General features: G+C 42.4%; 1 protein-coding gene across 5 annotated transcripts in view; it reads left to right on the top strand.

The window, feature by feature from the left end:
* Positions 1–2751: 2751 nt before the first annotated feature.
* Positions 2752–16350, top strand: part of SIDT1 (SID1 transmembrane family member 1) — a gene marked incomplete at its 5' end in the record, with an annotated part of 86426 nt that continues 72827 nt past the window's right edge. For all 5 annotated transcript variants that reach the window (XM_082624796.1, XM_082624795.1, XM_082624793.1 and 2 more), the window contains one exon: positions 2752–2964. In XM_082624796.1, the coding sequence (XP_082480922.1) occupies positions 2752–2964 (213 nt within the window). The remainder of the gene's footprint in view (positions 2965–16350) is intronic.

The following is a 16350-nucleotide window of genomic DNA, read 5'->3' as shown; positions in this document are numbered from 1 at the left end:
GACTGATTCTAAGTTGGAAGCAGGAACAAAAATTGGAGAAGCTGGCAGTCACTGACCAAGTCCTGACTGTTCTGGGCCATTTGCTACAGAGTTTGTGGTTTGACTTCCTGGACTGGCTGCTGCAGAGGTTGTGGGTCGGGCGTCTGTCATCATACATGGACTGTGCATTGTCTGTTTGTATGTTTAGTCTCTCACAGTGGAAGCTGGGCATTGTAGATACTTTTAAAACCTGGCTGATGGGCCATGTTTTACTTTTTATCTATTGAACAATATAGTCATATGATAATATCTGGTCGTATAACATTTTATGCTTTCTAATACTGATACAATTTCAAATATATTCTTCTCCCACCCCCCTTTTATCCTTACAGTGATCTTGTAATCCTGGGGAGGTTAATTACCTAATGTCATTCATTGGATCTGAGCTAGAGTTAGGAGTCAGTCAGAGTATAGCCTGATTTGCAATGTAACACTCAAATTGTCTGGTATAGATATCATCTATAATGGCTTTAAAATAAATATTTTGGGCTCTATGGGATAAAGGGTGTGTTCCAATTGCTTCTAAATTCATTACTTAAAGTTAGGATAAATCCTTGAAGGGTCATAGCTCCCTTCAAATCCCTATAAGGCTGTCATGTGGAAGAAGGATTAAGTTTATTCCTACGGCTCCAGACGGCAGAACTCACAGCAGTGAGTGGAAGAGAGGCAGATTTCAATTTAAAATGTGAAATATCTTTCTAATAATGAGACACTTGCCCCCCCAAAGAAGGGGTCACCTTGTGAAAGGGCCAGTTCCTCACCCCTCTTAGTGTTTGAGAAGGACTCCATGATCCTACTCCTCTAGAAAGTACTTGAACTGGCCAGGCCAGCTAATCTCAAAGGACATCATAAACTTCAAGTTCATGAAAATTTTTTAAATTATAAAAAGAGACATAGGGCTTCCCTGGTGGCGCAGTAGTTGAGAGTCCACCTGCCGATGCAGGGGACATGGGTTCGTGCCCCGATCTGGGAAGATCCCACATGCCGCGGAGCGGCTGGGCCCGTGAGCCATGGCCGCTGAGCCTGCGCGTCCGGAGCCTGTGCTCCGCAGCGGGGAGAGGCCACAACAGTGAGAGGCCCGCGTACAGCAAAAAAAAAAAAAAAAGAGAGACATAGACATTTTAAATACAGCAATTTAACATCATTCAAATTCTGGATGAAATTATCATGCTATGTTTCTCAAAAACAATCAGTTCTATTTTAAACTTTACCCCCAGACTCTTCTTTGAATCCGTATTTTTGTCCTCATGCCCATATATTTTCAAAAACATTTTTTAAAAAGTAAAAAAAAATTTAAATTCTAATAAAAGTACTAATAGGAAGTCATCTAATTCAATCGTCCATCTGCATTGTTTTCTGATTTGCACTTATAACTTTATACCAAATGTATTGCGCTCATTGTTTTTGATGTTTTAATAAATTGTAGTAATTCAATAAGGTTAAAAAAAGAGAGAATCACTTCCCATTGAATGGTAAATGCTAGGATTTTAATCTGTAATCTTAATTCTTTGAACATGATATTTTTCCTTCTTTGTGGCTTCTTTTTTAATGTTCCCTCAGGTTGAACTCAATTATATTCTTTTCTAGTTTACAAATAACTTGAAGCTGAAAGAAAAGAGTCCTCCTGACTTGTGACTGATATTCTGCCAGGACTTCCGAGGGATCCTCTTCTCAACCCACCCTTTACCTGCCTCTTCAACTGTTTAAATTGACTCCCCTAATTTTTTCCTGAAGGGTATCTCCTTTTGATTTGGGGCTGCGGTTTCTCTCCTGAAAAACAATACAGAATCCTGGGGATTCTGCTAAATCTAAGAAGTCATTGCAGAGGTAAAGTAGACAAGAAGTTGGGGCAGAAGTTGTGCCCTCTGCACAAAGCCAGCTGCTCTGGGTCGTCTTTGACAACTTCCGGGACTAGACTTAAGGCAGTGTTCGAAATTGTTTTACCACATCTATTTATTTTTTTATGACTGTACATATTTACATACGTACACGTATGGCGAGGGAGAGAGAAAGTGATGACGTGAGGCTCCTTGAGATTAGAAGGTGATAAGAAAATAAAGCAGGTGGCTGGGAAGGGAGAAGGGAGAACTCTGTTAGAGAAGGGAGAATGGAGAGTTAACCGTCATTCAGACGAGCAAGAGGTCTCTGCGGGTAGCAGTCTGGAAATGCGAACTCGTGCACCCTCTTTGAGGACAGGCTCTGTTGCTTTCTATTCCTTCGCTTGCAGCCGCGTGCCTATTTATTTGAAACTGACTGAATTTCCTCTCAATGGCTGGTCAGGTTGATTCTTCAAGACTAGTGGATATTTCTTTTTAATGTCTCCAATGCAATTTTTCTTTCTTTCTTTCTTTTTTTTTTTTTTTTTGAGGTTGAGGGGGAAGAGATGGTTGAAATTCTGGCTGGGTAAGTGGGGGGTTCTCAGAAATGAGAAAGGGGGAAGGAAACGGACTTAGAAGCCGGCAAGCAAAGCAGCAGCCCCCGGACCCCCTATCCTCCCCACCCCCTACCTCCGCCCCGTGACCTTCGTGGAGACCCCAGGAGGCTGCATCAATATTTGATCAGCCTTTCGCCAGCGCGTTGCCAGCACTCGTCGGCAGGGCTTGCCAGGCATCGCCTGCGCTGCGCTGTGCTGCAGCCGGCGCCGGGGCCCGCAAGGGGCTTTGGAAGGACCGGCTCTTCGCTCGCCCTCTCCCCTGGGGCGCGGCGCCCACCATGCGGGGCCGCACGCTGCTCTGCGCGCTGCTCTGCGCGCTGCCCTGGCTTCTGCCACCGGCGGCACCCGCGCTCCCCGCGCAACCCTTAGCGCGGCGCCGCGACCCCCGCGACCCCGCCAGGGGCGCTGAGTTCGATCGCATCTACAACGGGGTGGTGAGCCTCAGCACCGAGAACATCTACTCCTTCAACTACACTAGCCAGCCCGGCCAGGTAAGACACTCGCTCGCTTCGCTCCCAGGAACTTGCCAGATCTCAGAGCCCCGTCGCTGCTCTGGGTCCCTGGGGAATCGACCTCGGGAGACCACAGGGACCAGGGGACCCTCGTTCCCTTTCTCCTTCAAAGCAATCACTGCCTTGCCCAAGCTGCCGCATCCTCCGCTACTGGCCTCGGGGACACCTTCGCCTCCTCTAGTGCCTTCCCGGCCTCGTCTCTGGCATTTCTGGGCTTTGCAGGGGCGCTGGTTCCCCGCACCGTCTGCGGGTCCTGGCCCCCTGCTGGGCCCTTCTCTAGGGAGGTCACGATTCCTAAGGCTGAGGAGGGAAAGGACCGCACCTCTGTTCCTAATCCCCTGCGGGGAAGGAACCTCATCTCTTTTGGATGATTCTGCCAGACTTCTATTTCATAGCACACGGGGAGGGAGAGCTGCTCAGAATCTAAAATGGGAATGTGTGAGAACAGACCAAGCTGCAGAATCTCTGTGTGTTCGAGAGTCACTGCCTGCGTTTCTGTACCGTTGTCACACGTTTGTGCTTCAGAGAAGCCAGAAGACCCGGCCAAAGATATTGGAACTGCAGCCATCAGCCGATTTATCGAGGTTTTGATTTTATACAAGGATAGGTAATTGAGTGAAAGTTCTAGACCTATTTCTGACAAAAATTGAGGTGAGACAAGGGAAGGAAAGGACTGTTCCAGCAACTACCCCTTTGACACATATACTCTCTATAATGTAAGAAAACGCATACAATTAGCTTTTCCCCTCTAATAGGAGGCATAGAGAAAAGAGAAAACTCCCCAGTGTACCTGCTTCTAGATCTTCTTCCCAGGAATGTATGTGAATGAATGTGTATATATGTGTATACATATGTATGAATGTATATGTATCCCTTACTATGCCAGCATTCCCTACTCACTGGGGAAATTCCAGAACCCGATGACTGGGATACCATGATATGCCTCCCTAACTCTCACTTAGGATCAAAACTCAGAGACCTGGTAGCTTGGGGTAGTATTTAGCCAAGAGGGACCAGTGTGCCCATCACCACTCCCAGACATTTCCCAAGTGTGTGTACTGAGCAAGTGCACCATCTCCAGTCTGGCACCAGATCCTAAGCTTGGTCTTCACCATGGACCATGTCACCATATTCTTACCCTGTCCTGGCCCTCGCTGACCTTTAGGTTGTACTCCTGAAGTAAGCAGACTGGCTGTGTGCAGAGCCATTCCACTGTAGACAAGTCGGGGGGGGGCTCAGTTTTTACTCCCCACATTCCTTGTAACCCACATTTTCCAGTTCTGTGTGCTGTATGGACCAGCTGACTTGCACCTGAAGTGTGTTCCCAGCCCTGTTATTGGCTCAGAATAAATAAATGTCTGAAAAACCCCATGATCTCTAGGGTGTACTGCCAGTTTCCCCCTAAATCATTGGTAAGGAAACTCAAATGATGTGTGCAAAGTAAGACCCTACATCAGGCTTTAGTATTTCTTACACTGCTGCTTAGAGATAGAGTGACTGCTTTTTTTTTTACTGTTCTTTGGACCTTTTTTGGCTGCAGTATTCAGTAAGTTCCTCTACCTCAGCATACGTTGCACTGTCTGCAGTTAGGGTCACCTACTTGACTTTCCCAGAAAACCGTGAGATATTGAGGATAGTGGCAGAGTCATGTCCATCTCTATACCCTAGTACCTAGCACAGTGCTTGGCACATAACAGGTTTACTAATGTTTTTGAAAAAATGAATACATAGTTGAAAAAAGATTTAAGGATTCTTTAAGCTAAACCTAAATAAAATATACTTTTTAGTAGGTTGAATGTGAGATCATTTCAGATAAAAACAAAAATTTTTTAAATTGTTCTGAGATTATGCTCTTTCCATTTTGCCTGTATGTATGTTAAAATGCCCTTTATTTTATGAAACAATGGTGATAATTAGTTTTTAAAATATCTTTGCATAATACAATAAAAAGCTGACAGCCCCTAAATTTTACTAGTCTGAGAAATATAGTTGGAAACCTTAGGACTAGCAGAAAACTCAAGTGTTTTAATTATTTTAATGCCAGTATGCAATAATATGAACCAGATGTCCTCAAATCTTACAGCCTTCTGAAACTTCTCTTTAATGTGCAAATAAGACAGTGGAATCCTCAATCAATTTACTTTGGAAAATTGCCCTTCTCTCCCTCCAGTCCTGTATTCCAGTTGCTTTCTCCAGAAATGGCATTGTTCTGACCTACCCATCGAAACCATTATTCTGTTTCTCTTGATGGCCTCCTCTCTTCTTGGTCCCTTTTGCCTCATGTTGGAGACCAGCCCCCCCTCCTTCTAAAATCATGAACACAATCCTGTTGGATATAGCAGAATTTTACTGAAGGTTTGGAGTAACATAAGGGAATTGCAGAACAGCACAGAGTAGGTGATAAATTAAACCAGAAAATCTAAACAACACTGTCATAACAATTTACCAGCTATTCCTCCACTAGGAGAAATATCAGGATGGTGGCACTATTTTTCAGGCCCTGGCTTGTCACCATCTTCTTGGCCACCCCTCACCCCAAATGCTGGCCTCTCAGTCTCTAAATTTTTGTTATTCTCTCACATCAAGCAGTTTTGCCTCCACGACCAACCCCAAACTCACTAAAGAACTCTGCTAAATAAAGAGCTATGAGCCCAAGAGCAGAACCTTTTTCCTTTAACCTGAGCAAAGTCTTGATCAGGGCTCTCTCTCGTGCACACGTCATTTCCCATCTACCTGTCTTCAGTGCAACTAAGAATTTTGTTTAGACATAGGTGTGTTCTTAATTGGAAAACTGAAAAATATTGAATGAAATACATATAACAGTGTTTATATTGGCACTAACGGACATGTAGCACATTAAATCATTAAATTCACACTACAGAGCATTATAAAAAGCAGACTTTCCTGAACTCTTTTTCAAATGCTTCCCATTTCTTTTCCAATGAACATAAATTTTATTTCCTAATTTTCACGTAGCATCTAGCTCTCCAGAAATCTTGACTTTACACAAGTTTTTCTCAATTTAATTAAGTACATTTTAAGATTTTTATTTTTGAAAAGACTAATCATCATTAAAATTACACCAGATGTTTCATATAAAGACACTGTCTGCAAATACTGATTATAATGCTGTAAGCAAAGGAAGAAAAAATTAAAACAATGTGGATAAGTGCATTTTTTTAAAAAAAAAAAAGGAAAAAAAAGAATTCGGTTTAGGAAAAAAAAGACTAATTTTTTCATTTTAATCTTTTTTCCTTTTCACTTCAAGCCATTGGTATGTTTGCCATTCTTTTTCCTTCAGCTTGGAGGAGAAAGACTATTCTAAGTTTAGGCTTTGGTGCAGCGAGGAAGCCGATGTGGGAGACTGTTCCTAACCTCTCCTGTCAGCCCCTGCATCTTCCATACCAAACGCTGTCTTGGAGAACTATTTAGCCAAATGTGTCATGCTAATTAGCTAAGCTAGCACCTGGAAAAGTCTCACATGCCTTCCAGGCTGAGAGTAATGTAAATATGAAGTTGCCATTAAAAGAAAAATCACTGAAGGAATGGAGTGACTGGTTTAAAGAAGGATAATGAAAATAACGATTGAAGGTACAGGTCAGGCAAGATCGTGGTTCATTTCAATCCCTGGAGGGGCAGTGTCTGGAGACTCCTTTCTAGGGGCATAGGGTTTCATTGTGTCAAGGGCTGGGACCAAACAAGAAGGAAATCACCTTGTTGAGAAAATTGTCAGGGATGGGTTTGACTGGGACAGAGGGCATAAAAGCAGGTTTACTGGGAAATGAGAATACTCTTGTAGAGACACATGGTGACAATAATAAGATGTTTATATTTGAGCTAGATGGTGATAAGAAGCCCTTAAATAAAAATCTAACCATGACCCAGCAAGAGGTCTTCTCTGAGGCTTTCAGTGACAGAATTCATTGTTTGCCATAGATTTTTGAATTTGAAATGTTTCTCTGGACTTATTTCTTTTATTTTGTTTATTACACGGAGGCATTTATCTTTTAATGACATATAGTTGTCTATGCCTAAGGAACAAATCTTGGCTTTATTAATATCAACCAGTATCTAGAATCAGTTATACCAGCCTGTCAGATCCAGAGTGAAAAAGCCCATCCAGTTCTCATGAACTGGACAGTCCAGGGGTAACTTCTAGCTGTATACATTACTACTTAGAAGAATTAAAAATGTTGATGCAGTAGCCTCAGTTCTCTCCATGTCGTATGTACTCTCCCCGTTTTCTTTACAAAATGAGGCAGAGAAACCTCCTCTGCTGTCCTCCCACATCTCCTTACTGAACTGGCCTGGTGCTTGTTTGGGAAGAATCAGCTCATTAGCACATTACCTGGGTGGTTGGTTACTGTCTCAGTCAGTTCAGGCTGTTAGAGTACCATAGACTGGGTGACTTAGAAAACAAACATTGATTTCTCACAGTTCTGGAGGCTGGGAAGTCCAAGATCAAAGTGTCGGCAGACTTGTATCTGGTGAGAGCTGGCTTCCGGGCTTGTAAACAGCACTTACAGATGTGTCCTCATGTGGCCCAGAGAGCAGAGAGAGAAGCCAGCTCTCTCCTGTCTCTTCTTAAAAGGGCACTAATCTCATCACGAGAGCTCCAACCTCATGATCTAATTAACTTCCAAAGGCCCTACTTCCATATACTATCACCCTGGGGATTAGGCTTCAACATATGAATTTGGGGATGTGGGGACACAAACATTCAGTCTGTAGAGTCACCTCTCACATTTTCCTGCATGGCTCTGAAAAAAGAGTATTGACATGTCATAGGGGTATTTAGGGGCTGACATTACTCCAGTTATGAGTCTGATTTTATGGAGGGCCCATCTTCTGCCTGCCTTGACCTGATAATCACATGCTAAACTGTACAATGGACCTCTACCTTTGCTACGTGTGCTGAAGTTGTTTTTCAGTTCCTTTTTGTTTCTTGCTGAGTGCCATGTCTATAAGCTTGCTGTAGTGTTGGGTTTGGTTTTTCAGTTGTTATTTTGTTTTGTGTGGATTTTACTGCTGTGATGGTCCCTTCTGACAGGGTGTTTTAGGTTCTTATACAGTTCATCGAGATTTTCAGCCTGCCTTTCCTGGTTTGGTTTCAATGTGTTACCTGATGTAACTCCTATGTCATTCCTCACTGTTAGCTTGAATCTTAAAGACTAAGGGACTTGAAGATACCGTGAAACCTCTTTGCTGCTAGAAGTGCCAGCATTTCTTTCTTCATTTCAAATAGAAGTAACCACACCCTGTTGATATTATTACACGTTGCCATGCAGCACCCCAGAGTATGTTAGCCAGCTCTTCCTGCATTGTTTAACGCTAGAGCTGACTGAAGTTCATGTCAACACACCAAGATGGTGCGTTAGTGATTTAAAGGCACATCTAGTGAGCTACTGGAACTGGGGCCTCACCATCCTTTCTGCTTACTTGCTAAGAAAAATATCAAATACATCATAGGTTGCCAGACAATATAATCATAGTCTTTTCTATTTTGCTAAAAAAAAAATTATAAACATTGATTTTTTTTTTCTTTACTTGGACATTTTGAAAATGGAAACTTTGAGGTTTTCCAGTACATTAGTTGGCTATGCAAACCAAACCAAAACCTAAGGACCTGTATTTTGCTTAAAACCTAAGGTCAGCAATAAGAATAACATTGTATTCTATTAAGTCCTCAGCCTAAGATCCTTCTGTTTTTATATATAAGAATGTGTGTAAAAATTAGATAGGAGAAGCAGTTGATTTACATGTTAAAAGATAGTGCTCCATTCCTGAAAAGCAAAGCTGAATGTTATATAGCAAATTTAAATTATATAGTAAATGTTATTAATAAAATTAATTTGCTATAATAATTAATTACTTCAAATTCTTATTCCCCTCATCCCCTCAGTTTATTTGAAGTGACAGTAATAGCCAAAGAAATTGATTTTACTATTGGGAAGAAGTAATATGCAGATGTTAATTTTGCTACAAGATTCAACAGGGGATTTTTCAGTTAGTTTAACAAGAAGAGTAAAGCTGGCTTGAAGTTGTCTTATATTGAAAAATGTGTCCAGAGAAAGTTGAATATAAGTTTTCTTTCCTGATAAGAAAGCTGTAGGAATCCACTTCCCCGTCACAGCTCCCAAGAAGTGGGAAATTTTCTCTCTATTTGGACCACTGAAAAGGTTTTGAGGAGCTAGTTTTCAATCCATAATTTTAAGGAACTTTATTTTGGACCCAGCCTTCTACAGCTGATCCCAAGAATGGCCAGGGGTGTCACTATGTAATTATGAAAGTATTGGTTATTTAAAAGTGAAGATCACCTATGTTTTGGTTAGACTCAAGTGTTTGAATAAAATACTTAATTTCCAAAAATGGTGGCAAAATTAAAGTTTATCTAACATCATCAAGTAACATGCTGTCCTGAGTAAAAACATCCTTTGGCTACCTGGGAACTTACACTTGATACTGTGGACATTTAAAAGTGTAGATAAAAGTTCACCTCTCCCTCTGCCTTACCTTGGCTGCAAAAGATTTTCAACTTTGTTTGCTTCCTCACTGTCCCCTATATATACATATTTTTAACAAAACTTTATTCTTCAAAGCAGTTTTAAGTTTACAGAAAAATTAAGCAGAAAGTGCAGAGTTCCCATATATCCTCTCCCCACCACCCCCCATTCACACACAGTTTCCCCTATTATTAATATCTTGCATTAGCGTGATACACTAATGATGAACAAATATTGGTGTAATATTGATATTTTATCGGCCTTTATTATTTACTAAAGTCCACAGTTTACATTAGGTTCACTATTGGTGTTGTACAGTTCTATGGGTTTTGAGAAATGCATAGTGTCATATATCCAACATTATGGTGAGTTGTATAGAGTAATTTCACTCCCATAAAAATCCCCTGTGCTGGGCTTCCCTGGTGGCGCAGTGGTTGAGAGTCCGCCTGACGATGCAGGGGACACGGGTTCGTGCCCCGGTCCGGGAAGATCCCACATGCCGCGGAGCGGCTGGGCCCGTGAGCCATGGCCGCTGGGCCTGCGCGTCCGGAGCCTGTGCCTCACAACGGGAGAGGCCACAACAGTGAGAGGCCCGCGTACCGCAAAAAAAAAAAAAAAAAAATCCCCTGTGCTCTACCTATTCATCCCTTCTTCCTTTCTTTCAAACCCTAGCAACCACTGATTTTTTTTTTTACTCTCCTTATAGTTTTGTCTTTTCCAGAATGTCATACTGTTGAAATCATACAGCATGTAGCCTTTTCAGACTTGCCTCTTTCACTTAGCAATATGCTTTCAAGGTTCCTCCGTATCTTTTCATGGCTTGATAGCTTATGTCTTTTTAGTACTAAATAATATTACATTGTCTGGATATGCCATAGTTTGTTTATCCATTCACCTATGAAAGACGTCATGGTTGCTTCCAATTTTTGGCAATTATGAATAAAGTTGCCGAAACATTTGGGTGCAGATTTCTGTGTGGACATAAGTTTTCATCTCATTTGGGTATATACCAAGGAGCTTAATTCCTAGATCGTACGGTAAAAGTATGTTTAGTTTTATAAGAAACTGTCAAACTTGTCTTCCACAATGACTGCACCATTTTGCACTCTCACCAGCAATGAATGAGAGTTCCTGTTGTTCCATACCCTCATCTGCATCTGGTGCTGTCAGTGCTTTAGATTTTAGCCATTCTGATAGGTGTAGAATGATATCTTATTGTTTTAATTTGCAGTTTCCTAATGGCATATACAGTTGAGTATCTTTTCATATGCTTATTTGCCATCTGTATATCTTCTTTCGTGAGGCATCTTTGCAGATCTTTTGCCCATTTTTAAGTTGGATTGTTTGTTTCCTTGTCATTGAATTTTAAGTGTTCTTTGTAGATTTTGGATACCAGTCCTTTATCAGAAACAAGTTTTGCAAATATTTTCTCCTTGTCTATGGGCTTGTCTTCTCATTCTCTTAATAGCATTTTTCACAGAGCAGACATTTTTTAATTTAATGAAGTACCACTTATCAATTTTTCCCCATGGACCATGCCTTTGGTGTTGTATCTAAAAGTTTGTCATAAAATCTAAGGTCACCTAGATTTTCTCCTTATATTAACTTCTGGAAGTTTTATAGTTTTGAATTTCATGTTTAGATTTATGATTCATTTGGGGTTAGTTTTTGTGAAAAGTGTAAGGTCTCTGTCTGGAATTTTTGTTTGGTTTTTGTTTTTGTTTTGCATATGATATCCAGCTGTTCCAGCGCCATTTGTTGAAAAGGTCACCCTATATTTTTAGTATTATAGTACTGCGTATGTTTGTATACATTTATAGCCTATCTTGGACTAAAGAGTTTGAAGCAACTCTTTATTTGGGGCTCATGGTTCTTACCATTGTTCCCAACCTTCCCTTCTGTTACCACCATCTCCGATCTCTACCATTCTCTTGTTGCTCCTTTTTTTTTTTTTTTTTTTTTTTTTTTTTTTTTTTTTTTTTCTTTTTGCGGTATGCGGGCCTCTCACTGTTGTGGCCTCTCCCGTTGCAGAGCACAGGCTCCGGATGCGCAGGCCCAGCGGCCATGGCTCACGGGCCCAGCCGCTCCGCGGCATATGGGATCCTCCCAGACCGGGGCACGAACCCGTATCCCCTGCATCGGCAGGCGGACTCTCAACCACTGCGCCACCAGGGAGGCCCGTTGCTCCTTTTTTCTATGTATCTTATGTCTCTCTGCTTCTTCCATCCCTTTTGTCTTTCCAGTCTTCTGTGAACACTGTCAGTCCACCAGGGTTCTTCCTTTTCTCTGGTCGTTTGAAGCTTTGTTACTGGCAAAATATTCTTTCTTCTTCGTCTCAGGAGATAGGTTTTGTTCCTTCCTTCCTGATTCAGAGCCGGTCTCCCAATTTTTAAGGCTTTGCTATAGAATGTTAATAATACCAACAGTGAAGGATGAAGAGCATACATTATTTGGGCCATCAGTATATACTTGTTTTGACTTCATGTACCATTATTTCCTTTTTTCATGTCAACAAGATTTTCTCTGTCAAGTCTGCTTAGCTACAGAAGTGTGTCACTGGGCTTGCATTTGTGATGTTCTTTCTATTTTTTCTATCAATAAAAGAGACACAAAATATCCCTCAAAACCATAAGAAAGAGGTAATTGTATTTTAAACTTAAGAGCTGAAAGGACCTTTTAAATTACCCAATCTCCTCTCTCTTAAAAGGAGAGAAAACTGAGCTGGTAAAATAAATGACTTGTCCAAATTATACAACTAGTTTGAAGCAAATCCAGGAATATAACTCAGGTTCCTGAGGACATTTCCTCAGGATATTTCTACTAAACCTCCCACAAGAGCACATCTGTTATGCTTATCAACAACAATAAAAATGTTTAAATACCATAGTCATAATTCCACAGTCAGGTTGTTTGATCACACAGTTTAAGAGCTTTATGTCTGACTCCCTTACAGTTACTGAAAGTTGAAACAAGAGGATTTTCGCTCTGTTTTTCCTCCGTGGATCGTCCAGGCATCCATGTGCCTGTGTTAAGTCAGGCAAGCAGAGTTGACACTAAGAAAAATGGTGAATGTGACAGATTTCCTTCAGTGTTTCACAGAGCCACAGGCACCCACCACCCTGTGGACCAGTCTTCATCTCTTGTGGGCTTTATTGTCATTAATGCTGGGTTCCTTCTTTGTGCCAGACATAGGGCAGCTTGGAGACCTAAGCAGTTAACCTATATGTTCCTCTAGGGCAGTATTAATCCTGAGAACTTGTATTTCCGGATCCCCACTAAATAGCTATGAAGATAAGCCATAGCAAACAGGAATGACTGACTCTTTCTGTCCCTTTAGATCTAACTGCCCTTTTGTGGATGAAGTGACTCACAACTATTTTAAGTTATCTAACTGGGGGTGTATGTTATGCTCCCCCCCAAAATTAGCATGTAAATGCTCACAGTTTTATTTTATCCTCTCTAATACTTGCAAAAAAGGAATCCTGTATTCGTCCCCACTCTCTCCCTGCACCGTCTTCACCAGAGTGGAGGAATTATAGGTTTCTAGGAGAAGGACAATGTTTATCTGGGTAATAAAGGGATAAAAAGTGGGGGATAAGGAAACAGGCAAACAGAGTGAAGTCTGGGTGTGCAGAGATGGTTTGGGGAGATCTGTGGACAGTAAGGCTCAAGTTAGCTGTGGGCTATGAGTGAAGTAGACAGAGAAGGAAAGAGGGTGTGGGGTCAGGCAAGGTTATTGGCTGCAGGCAACAGAAATCGACTGGCTAACATAAGGAGTAAAAGAATTTACTAGAAGGATATTGGATAGCACCCAACCTGAGTTCCTAAGCTCACACTATGGGGACCAAGAGAGAATACACTGCAAGAAATTATAACAATAGTCACGCAGCAGGAATGTTGTGGCCAGGATGCTCACCTAGGCACTACCACCTCCTCTGCCATTAGACATGGTCACCCCTGGGCCCTGTTGTCATGGTCCCTACTGATGTCACCATTGACAGCGAGTGTTAAACTCTTCCTTCATCTTTGTATCATTTAATCACCATTGAAAGTACCAAGTGGGAGCATCCAACTCTCTGAGCGTGGGTCCCGTACCTGGCCCCTATGGCATCTACAGGCAGCCTTGCCTCCCACAAAACTCACACAGTGGGGTGGAGGGGAGGAAGCTCCTCTAAAACATGCAAAACATTTGTATGCTGGGCAGCCCCCAAATCAACCCCACCAAAAGTTTTCATGGGGTGTTCTCTAGCTAGGACATTTGTTGGAAGACAGCTACATGGACCCAGACATAAGTGACCAGGGACCAAAGGGAGCAAAGCTGGGCTACTGCAGGCTATCTTTGCCCATTTAAAGAGGAACATCTTACCTGAGCACCAGAGAAGAATGCAAGTCATATATATCATCTCAGCCACAGTGTTTACTCCATGATTAGAAATAGTTGTGTCTCTGAAATATGGCCTTCCCTGAGGCCACTTCTGCTAGTCTCAGGAAATTTTCTTTGAAGATTTTGAAGGGGATGATGTTTGAAGATGATTGGCTTTGTCTTGTTTAGAAAGCAGTTTTTCTTTAGGTAATACTTATATCCCGCCAATACTTATTTAAAATTATAAATGGCACCAGTCTGGCAATGAATACCACTACAGAAATAAACAGCTGATAAACATCAGATCATAACTCTGACAATCATTGCAGTTTTGTGGTGCTTTTCCATCTTTAGAGCATTAATTAAGTAGGCCTCAGAATAGCTCTAGAAGAAACATGCCTGCAGTGCCATCACTCAGCATATAAATAAAATCCAGGGAGTAGATCCTTGTGTTCTGCCTCAAACCATAAAATAAATTATTTTTACCTCTTTACAATTTTTTCTCCCTCCCAAGAGAAGGAGTATAAGCAGGAAATAGAAAAAGACAGGAAAGATAAAGAGGAAAAAGGAATCACACACAGAGATGAGCAGACTCAGATACCTAAGAGGTTGGTGAACCAACAGAGGCCCCTGGCTCTCCCCCAGGAGCCAAGGCTGGAGATGCCTCAAGCCAGACGGAGGGCAGTGGGACAGAGGAGCGAATGCAAAGTCTGTGAGGGGCCTGGAGAGACAGAAGACGGTCAGCTCTTGGGGTGAGAGGCAAGTGGCCACCCTCAGTCTAAGAGGCCACGGGTAGGGAACAGGTTGGAGGAGAGCTTTCTTGTGGTGCTTTTTGGCCTCCCTCCGTTTGGCCCAGGTGTACTGCTGCCTGCCCTGCCTCGTCATCATCAGGAGGGAGGAAACAAGCAGCACCCACCCAGGGCGGGCTGGCTCGCGGGATAATGTCTGTGGAGGCTGGCGTGGAGAAGCGTAACCACTGTGCCTGCTGACCTGCTGGCCCTGAGCCGTCCCTGCTTTCCCACAGGCCTCTTCACAGGGCAGATGCCGGCAGGTTAGGATGGGAGCAGGAACAGTGGGGCTGGGGGGCGGTGGACGAGGGGCGGGAAGGTAGAAGTAAAATTAGATGGGGGGGCAGACTGGACCCCTGGAGGGGGGTGAAAAGGGGCATGGTCAACTCAGAGGCTCTCCACCCTTCCAGTCCCTCCTTCTTCCCTGAACTCCCCTCACACTTAGCTCCTCCCCTCTGGAGTTCACGCTACAACTCTAGGTAGCTGATAGCCCAGGGAATCAGAGCTCATGGGAGAAGATAACAACAGATCTACAGAGGGAAGTTACGTGAGAAATGTCAAACTGGATGACCTTTACCAGATGTAGCAGAGTTAATGAACAGGAAGAATAAGACTTCATGATAAGCAAAGTGAATATCCTGGAAGAGATGTGGATAGGAGGATGTTGTTCAAATGAAACAGGTTACAGCTATAAAGATGAAAGATGAAGCAACTGGGAAATCCCAGATTTAAAAAATAATCCTGTTTACATAAAGACCTCAGCAATGGGTTGGACATTAGAATGAATAATGGATTAGAGAACTGGAGGATCGTGTTGAGGATCTACCTAAAGAGATGTAGGATATAAAGAGAAAAATTAAGAAATTGGGAGCACGGACCCAATTATGACATCAACATAATAGGGGTCCCACAGCAAGAAAACAAGTGGAGAGAAAGGAATATCTGTAGAAATAACGCTGAAGAATTAAGAACAGCCAATTCCCTGACATCCTGGGGTGTTTTTTTTAGGACTTGTTGAAAGCTACAACCTTAGCTGGACTACCTCTGCTCATATGAAAACAAATTGTAGTGCATGTACTAAGTGTCAAATACATGCTTGACTCCAAATAATGTCACAGATAAAATCCTCAAAGAGAAACAAAACAAATACCTGGAACAATTAGCAAATATTACAAAACATGAAAATATGATGTAATTGAGCACTAAATTGGGTAGTACAGTCCTTAAGTTTTACGATATTAAATGGCCAGATTAGGGCGAGTTAGGGTCTTCAGGACATACCTGATTTGACCTCAGTTCTTGTGAAAAAAATATCACAGCACTTCCCAAAGTGTGTTCTATAGAACATTTGTTCTGTAGGATAGTCTTGGTGTGGCATGTGAAAGGGATTCTAAATGTAGTGGAATTTGGCCATGTTTTAACTGCCCAGTATCTGAACCCCATTCCTATATGTTTTGGGAAATTCCTCATTTCATGAGTCTCTGCTGGAGATAGAGTTCCTTCCACTAGGGAAGCAGAACAGCAGGCATCTGCTATCTTGAACACACCCCTCCCAACCCCACCAAGCTCAGGCTTGGGTCTGTGGCCTCGGCGCTACCAATCAGATCAGCTTTCCCCAGACTTTGATTTGGGAGCCAGTGACACAGGAAAGCAGTTGTTCAGCAGCAACAGATGGGTGTCCAGGGATGGCCATAGCAATGGGGTGGTAGCA

The sequence above is a fragment of the Mesoplodon mirus genome (genome assembly GCF_964341445.2).
Source record: "Mesoplodon mirus genome assembly, chromosome: 6".
Classification (NCBI taxonomy): Eukaryota; Metazoa; Chordata; class Mammalia; order Artiodactyla; family Ziphiidae; genus Mesoplodon; species Mesoplodon mirus.
This window is presented reverse-complemented; position numbering and strand designations above follow the sequence as displayed.